This window comes from Cervus elaphus, chromosome 9, assembly GCF_910594005.1.
Source record: "Cervus elaphus chromosome 9, mCerEla1.1, whole genome shotgun sequence".
Lineage (NCBI taxonomy): Eukaryota > Metazoa > Chordata > Mammalia > Artiodactyla > Cervidae > Cervus > Cervus elaphus.
The window spans coordinates 109491819-109500088 of NC_057823.1; the positions used below are offsets into that span (position 1 = coordinate 109491819).

At 41.1% G+C, this 8270-nt stretch overlaps 1 protein-coding gene across 1 annotated transcript in view; it reads right to left on the reverse strand.

The window, feature by feature from the left end:
* The window catches only part of LOC122700842 (histone-lysine N-methyltransferase PRDM9-like), a 41295-nt gene extending 33663 nt beyond the window's left edge, over positions 1-7632 (reverse strand). The window contains exons 1-5 of the mRNA XM_043913865.1: positions 7557-7632; positions 7033-7149; positions 6618-6725; positions 2386-2435; positions 482-638 (exon numbers count right to left, since the gene is read on the reverse strand). Of these exons, the coding sequence (XP_043769800.1) occupies positions 482-638; positions 2386-2435; positions 6618-6725; positions 7033-7149; positions 7557-7632 (508 nt within the window). The remainder of the gene's footprint in view (positions 1-481; positions 639-2385; positions 2436-6617; positions 6726-7032; positions 7150-7556) is intronic.
* Positions 7633-8270: the final 638 nt, after the last annotated feature.

Sequence of the window (8270 nt, forward strand, 5' to 3'; positions counted from 1 at the left end):
TGACCACAGGTGCCCAGTTCAGTGATAGCATCCTGCACTTCCCGTTAGTAGGTTTAACTTTCCAACCTTCCTACTTAGGAAATAGTTCATCGACACATCTACTCAGAAAATATATGATAAGGGCACATGACATGTAAGGCACTGAGCAGAGGTCTGGGCATAAACACTAACAAAGCACGGTTCCCATCATCACAGCTGGATTTATTGAACTACTTGTAGATGTCAGATTTTTGCATTTAATGAAAGGCTTTCAAGCACTGTATGAGTTATGTTTCCTTATCTTCACTTTACACATAGCAATCAGGACCTCAGAAAATGTATAAGATTTTCCCAAGGCCCCAGTGCTAACTTCATGTCTCAGATCCATCCAGCTTAAACCCCCGCCTACCCAAAGTCCATGCCACACACCTAGGTCACACTTATTAGCTTTTCTACAGGGATTAGAGGAAGTAATTAGAGGAACTCCCCAAATTTCTCTCACCGACTTTTTGTCTGGGGTGCTGTTCAGGGGTCCTTGCTTTTCTGTGATGGGGCACTGGTTTCTGAGCCTGCTTGGAGCCACTTGTCTTCAGCGATTTTGCTTCTCCCGGCAATTCCTTCAAACTAGATTGCTTACTTAATGGTGCCCTGGACATTCTCTTCCATGTGAGTAAGAGACAACATACAGTTCTTTAGTTCTTTAGGACTTTAGGAAGTGTTTTCACATGCATGACTTTAGTTAATACTTTGACAATTCTTAGAAATACCTGATTTGGAGGGGGGTGGGTCTGAACACTGGAGTGTAACAAAAGGACCTAGGTGGATAGTGAATCAAAGCTAGAATTCATATCTTAAGGCTCTTCCCCTTCAACTTTCTGCATAAAAGTGAGAGCAAGGGAGGAAGAATAGCTGGAGGTCAGGGAAAGAAGAGGGTAAGAGCTTGTAGAGAGAATCGGGGGTGTTCTATTAATTAGTGGCCCTTTGATGGATGAGGAAGTATGGAAAATTACAGAGGGGACAAAACACATCTGGAAAATAAGGTGACAAAGCAGTGAGATTGAGAAGAGAAAAGACGATCAGCAGAAACACATTTAGACAATAAAGAAAATGAGATGAAAGTTGCAGGTTGCCATGTCCTAGAGACAATATTTGGAATTAAAGTAGCTGGTCTCATCAGTTCTCCTTGAACAAGGCTGTATGACTAGCTCGTTCTGCTCATTCTCCTGATCCATTCATTGGTATACAGGCTAATTCTTAATATTATAGTGGACATGAAATTTAATAACCTTCAACAAATTGTTGTGTGAGCTATTTAATACAGTAAGAACGTGAGCGTACATCCCTGGTATCAATTTATTCCCTAAACTGCATCTATAATTGAAGTCTAGCTCACAGATACTATCTTCAGCATCCTTTGACCTTTCTACTCCTAGATGAATGCTCAAATGTGGGGTCACTCATTCACAAAACATTCAGGGGGCCCTCAGGGGCTTTGAGCAGGGCCTGGACTTCTGAGAATGAATGGGTGTTGGCTAGGATCTCAAAGCTCACAACACAGGGGTAGGCTAAACAAATGATACCAAACAGGAGAGTTGCCTATTAGAGCTCAGAGGAGGAGCTGTTACTCCCTCCTGCAAGAAGGAGAATTTGAAATGATGCCCAGATGATGAGTTTCTACTCAAAAGTGGGTAATCTATGTGAAGTCCTTCTGTTATTTTCTTATTTGTTGCTTTTCAGTCACAAACCTGAGGCTTCTCAGGGTTGCGAGTTGCTTCCTCTTATTGGAGTGGGAGGTTCTGAGGTAGGGATCCTGTCTCCTTCTTCATCTTGGACTGTCCCCTCTACAAACTGCCCAGCATGTCCTTAAGCTTCTCTTAGTCAGATGTCTTAGCATATCCCTCCCTAGCACAGCACAAAAGAACTGAGGTTGAAAACATCTCTCAGATGAATGATATAAAGATGTATGAATAAGCTTCATAGAACTATGGAAGTTTTAATCAGTTTGTAAGTGGTTTAGAGAACGTGCATTGGTTTAGATTGCACTACCAGTGATACTGTGATCACAGGCATACAATCAAATGTTTTTTACCTCATTTTTTTGGATCTATACTGGTGATAGCTATATATCTACTTATAGGTACAGTAGGATTGATTTAAGGTTTAAGTAAGTTTATTTACATAAAATGCTTAAAGTCTGAAATATTATGAAAATAATGTAACAATAGAACAGGATACTATGGTTGTTTTTCTTACTAACTGTAAAGATGGTGATGATATCAGACAGTGTACTAAAGATTCAGGGCAGGATGGCAGCTGTCTCAAGGATCTCTGTGTTTTCTCCTATTCTCACCTGTGCCTGGATCCATGAGGAGGACATTTTGGCAACAGGATTTGGGAAATACTCACCTTCTGGTGTTTACTGTGCTCCACTCTGAAGGCCAAAGAAGAAGGTTTACCTAAAAAATGATGAGAATCAGTGTTTTGGTTGGGAAATGTTTCCAAACTCTGGGTATTCTAATTAAGGACACATAATCCTGAGCCAGAGAGTGACAAGGACAAGGATTACCAAAGGAGGAATGGAAGATGATTTCTGTATCATCAACTCCCATGGTTTCACTAGAAGCATTACATAATTTTCTTAAAATTGAAAAAAATTATGAAACTTCATCTGTGCCCCATCTGATGTTCATAAAGTATCTAATAAATTTAGTAGCCTTTCATGACAAAAGTACTCATCAATGTAGAAATACGAGGAAGTGACTGCAATATAATAAAGGTCATATATTGAAAGTCTACCTCTAACATCATAGTCATCAGTGAAAAGCTGAAAACTTCTACGATTAAGTAAAAAAGCCTAGGATGCCCATTATCAACATTTCTGTTCACCATAATATTAGAACTCCTAGCCAGGGCTTTAGGTTAGAAATGGAAACAAAAGGTTTCCATTTGGAAAGAAAGAAGTAAAATTATGTCTGTTCACAGGGCCATGGTTTCATGTGCAGAAAAATCTTTAAATACACACACACACAAATCCGGCATAGAAAGTTGCACGGTACAAAATCAACATTCAAAAAAAAAAAAAAAAAAATCAACATTCAGATATATTTCCATGCATGAAGAATGACCATTCCACAAAGGAAAATAAGAAAACAGTCCTATTTATTTTTTATTTTTCTAAAGCTATACTGAACAGCTAAATTAAAAAATATATATTTATCTTTATTTATTTGTTTGTACCAGGTCTTTGTTGTGGCATGTGTGATCTAGTTCCCTGACTAGGGACTGAACCCAAGTTCTCTGCACTGGGAGTGTGGAGTCTTAGCCACTGGACAAATAATCTTATTTATAATAGCATTGAAAAGAATGAAGTAATTAGGAGTAAACTTAAGGAGATGAAAGACTTATATGTTGAAAACTACAAAGTATTGCTGAAAGGAATCTGACATAAATACATAGGTGTCTCATGTTTATAGATTAGGAGGCTTAATAATATTAAGCTGTTCATACTATCTAAAGCAATTTAAAGATTCAATGCAATTCCTATTAAAATCCCAATGGAATTTTTTTAGATATAGAAAATCCATCCAACAGTTAACACGGAATCTCAGAGCACCACAAATAGGCAAAGCAATCTTAGAAAGAACAGCAAAGCTGGAGGCCTCTGATTTCAGAACACTACAAAGGTACAGGAACCAAAAGAAGGTAGATTTGGCAAAAAATGTGTGCTTAGTCGCTCAGTCTTCTTGACTTTTTGTGACCTTTTGGACTGTAGCCCACCAGGCTCCTCTGTCCAGCGGATTTCTCAGTCAAGAACACTGGACAGGGTTGCCATTTCCTTCTCCAGGGGATCTTCTTAACCCATGGATTGAACCCTCATCTCCTGTGTCTCCTGCACTGAAGGCAGATTCTTCACCTGCTGAGCCACTGAGGAAGCTGGCTGGCATAAAGACAGATATGTCAATCAATGGAACAGTATAGACAGCCAGAAATAAACTCTTGGATACATGGTCTAATGATCTTCATCTAGGGTGTCAAGATAATGGGGAAAGTTTAATCCCTGTAATGAATGGTGCTGGGGAAACAAAATAACCATGTGCAAAATAATGAACATCATACATCTTGAAGAAAAATCAACTCAGAACGGATTAAAGACCTAAATGCAAGACTTGATAAGACTCTTAGAAGAAAACAAGGGTGAAGCTTCACGACATTGAATCAGCAATGATTTCTTAGATATGGTACCAAGTGCACAAGTATTAGTACCAAAGTAAAAATAGACAAATGAGATTAATCTTAAAACCTCTGTGCAGCAAAGGACACTGAACAAATTTGAGAAGGCCACCTATAGGACGGTAGAAAATATTTGTAAAATATGCATCTGATAAGGGGTTAATAAGCATACACCAGTATGAAGGCTCCCTATAAGCCAGGAAGAGAACCTGATTGACCATGATGGCACCTTGATATCAAATTTCCATGCTCCAGCATTGTAAGAAAACAAATTTCTGTGGTTTAAGGAATGCAGTCTGCTTTGTTATGGCAGTCTGAGCTGACTAACAGTGAGAAAAGGAATTGAATAGACATTTCTCCAGGGAAAATACACAAATTGCCAACAAACATATGAAAAGATGCTCAATATTACTAATCAATAGGGAAATACAAAGTGAAACCTTCTGCGATGGGCAATATGTCTAAGAAGACAATAGCAAGCTTGGTAAGGATATGGAGAAATTGGAACACTTATACACTATTTTTGGCAGTGTAAAATGTTGCAAGCTTTCTAGAAAACAGTATGGAGTTTCCACAGAAAATTAGAACTGCTGTATGATCTAGCAGTCCCACTCAAAAGTGTATTTCCATAAAAAAATTGAAAGCAAGTTATTGAATAAATAGTGGGCACATGTATGGTCCTTTCTGCATTATTCCCAATGGGCAAGATGTGTAAGCAATCTAAATGTTCATTGGTGGATAAAAGATAAAGATTATATATATGATATATGTTATAGCCCTTATATCCACATGCACACAATGGAATGCTTTGAAGCCTTAAAAATGAATTCTGTCATATGCTACATCATGGATGGGCCTCGATGATATTATACTAAGTGAAATGAACCAATCAAAAAAGACAAATATTGCCTGATTCCACTTCGATGAGGTATCTAAATTAATCAAATCCGTAGAAACAGAAAATATAATCGTGGTTGCCAAGGGCTGTGAGGAGGAACGGTTGGAGAATTGTTACTCAGTGGGTTAGGACTTCAGTCACGCAAGAAGTAACATTTCTACAGATTTGTTGTACAACCATGTGTATGTATATCCCCGGTGGCTCAGTGGCAAAAAATCCACCTGCAATGCAGGAGATGCAACAGATGCAGGCTCAATCCCTGGGTTGGGAAGATCACCTGGAGCAGGAGATGGCAACCTACTCCAGGATTCTTGCCTAGAGAATCCCACAGACAGAGGAGCCTGGTGGGCTACAGTCTATGGGTACGCAGAGTCAGACATGACTGAGCGATTAGCACTATGGTCACTAACACTAACGTGCACATAGTTAGCAACAGTGTGCCATACACTCAGAAATTGTTAAAAAGGTAAATAAAGACGTGCAGGCGTATGGTGAACCGAGGCGTATGTATTCCTTATGAAGAATCTCTCCTTATGTCAAAACCTTTGCAGACAACCAAATGTTTGCTTTTCATGTCCCTTTCACCAGTTTTAATAACCTCAGGGAACAGAGGGACTTCTCTGGTGCACAATGGATTAGAATCTGCCTGCCAATGCAGAGGACAAAGGTTTGATGGCTGGTCCAGGGAGATTCCACTTTCTGCGGGGCAGCTAAGCCTGTGCGTCACAAACTACAGAGCCTGCATATGCCCTGCAACAAGAAGACACTCACAGCAACCAGAGAAAGCCCATGGACAGCAACAAAGACCCAGTGCAGCCAAAACTAAATAAATAATTTTTAAAAATCTGGGAGAACAGAAATCCATAGATGGAGAATCATAGAACTATCTAAATTGTTGTCTCCAGTGATGCAGATTAACTCTTCTAAACTCTTTGAGCAGCTGAAGAGGAAGTGAGTGCTCACTTCTATTTTATAATAAGTGTACTTCATTTTATTTACCTGATGCCATCTCTGGTCAGTGAAATGTGGGAAAGATCATGGAGAATAAATAGTTCTCTCAAACCCTTTCCCAGAATCAAAATATAGAATTAGTTTAACCTTAGGGTAAGAAGATCACAGGTTTTGTTTTATATACATACATAAATAATGTATCTTGACATAATATGTTAATCATTTCTTCTTCGAAGAGATTTAATCCAATAACCAATGAGATTAGTATTAAATCTGTTTGGTGAATTTATTTCTAAGGTTTCTTTAACTGCCTTTCACTAAGAATGTTTAGCAAAAATAATTCTTTGTAAAAAGAATGATAAATTTTAACCATAAAACTTTTGAGAATTACACTGGAAAACCTATACATTCATCTTCATTCAGGCTAATGTCAATATTCAGCCACAACTACTTCAGAATGCTGAAAATTATGTTTTCCCTACTACTGGCTGAGATGTAGTTGAGACCTAAGCCCAGGCTGGTTTCAGGAAGACACCTCCACATCCTCCTGGCCTCTCACCTTGCTGCCTTGGTGTCCATTCTTCATCAGAATCCTCAGGGTCATCTACCTGGGGCTTGATGACCTGCCTGCGGTGATGCATGAAATCCGATCGAGTGGCTCTGAAACCTGGAAAGAAGCAAAACATTTGTTCTAAGAAAGAGAAACAAAGCATAGAAGCAATGGGAAGTGTCACAAAGTCAAGGAAATCTGTAGGATGGGCTGGGGGAATCTAGAATAAGGCAAGAGGTGAGCTCTGCACTGTAGGGTCAACCTCCCTTTGGTACAAAACTGTAAACATTTCCTCCAGGTTAGTCTCTACACAAAAGGGAACTGTGAGCAGATGAAGCTACCTAAGAGCTGGCCAAGTGAACACTGAGGGTGAAGACCTGTTTCATGTTTCCCAAGCTCACAGGCACCCAGCACTTCCTGTTACCTATAGCAATCAGCGCTTCGTAGTTTCTTTTCATATTCCTATATCGGATTTTTTCCCATTCTCCCATCTCTTCCCATTGTTCCTTGGAGAAGTATACGGAGATGTCTTTGAAAGCATCTTTGGCCTAAGGAAAATAATAGATTTCATCAGTGATTTACTAATCTAAGTCAGACCTTAGAGCTGAGCTTTCTCCTCCACCTTTTGTGCAGGGAGTAGCCTGAAGCTACTGGATGGTCTGTGTGAGACAGGGATGAAGACTTTCCTTCCCGACTGTGTCCTGCTTAACTGAACAAACACTGAGCATTTTCCTAACTCTCCCTGGACACAGAGCAGTTGACGAAGCTAGTGTCCTGTTTTGTCCCACTCCACCCCCACCATCTCAAACAGGACCAGGCATTCCCATCCTGTGTACGGTCACAGGGAAGTTCACTCAGCTGCCCAGGCAAGCAGTCTGTGGTGCTTCAGGGACCAGCGCCAGGTCCTTCCTATAGAGCTGGCTTAGAGCCCAGGTTTGCTGCCTCCACCTCTCACCGTGGGCTTCTGCTCTGTTCTCCCGGCATCTCCCTCAGTGCTCTCCTCTGGAGACCTGTTCGGCCTCATGGCCATTGGAGTGCTCAAGGCCAAGGTGCCTGTGGAAGAAGAAGGTGCTGAGATAGCCCAGACCAGTGTCCAGAGCCTGGTCTGTCTTCCTTGGGTGGAGTATCCAGGGCAGGAAGGTGAGGGGAAAGTCAGGGTGAGGGTATTGATGGGATGGACGGATCCTGACTAGATATGACAGATCAGCCTAATGTGAACTAGATTTGGTTTCTTTGGTTCCCCTACAATTCAGCCCCTCTGAGGGAAGGCACTGGGAGCGATGTGTCTGTGGGTGACGGAGGGATTCTTGAGGAGACCCGGAAACCCCTAACTGCTGGACTGGGGTCAGGCTGAAATCAGGGCTCTGTTCCAGTGCAGCAGAGGGAATGTTTCTCCAAGAAGGGTTTTGAGGATCTCCTCCTGGGGACTCAGAAAAATCTGGGCATAACTTAGGTTCTACGTCTAAGGGAGAAGTCGCTCGGCTTGAGGAGATCTGGGTCCCACGGGCTGAAGTAACTGGGGTCCTCAGACAGAGGGGACTGGGGATCTTTTGTCTGATGTAGAATGTGCAGGGTGAGAAAACCTGGGATCTGTGAGGCTGAGGAAATCGGGGGTTTCTTAGTAAGGGACTTTAGGTCTCCGACAGGCAGAACAGTTAGGGT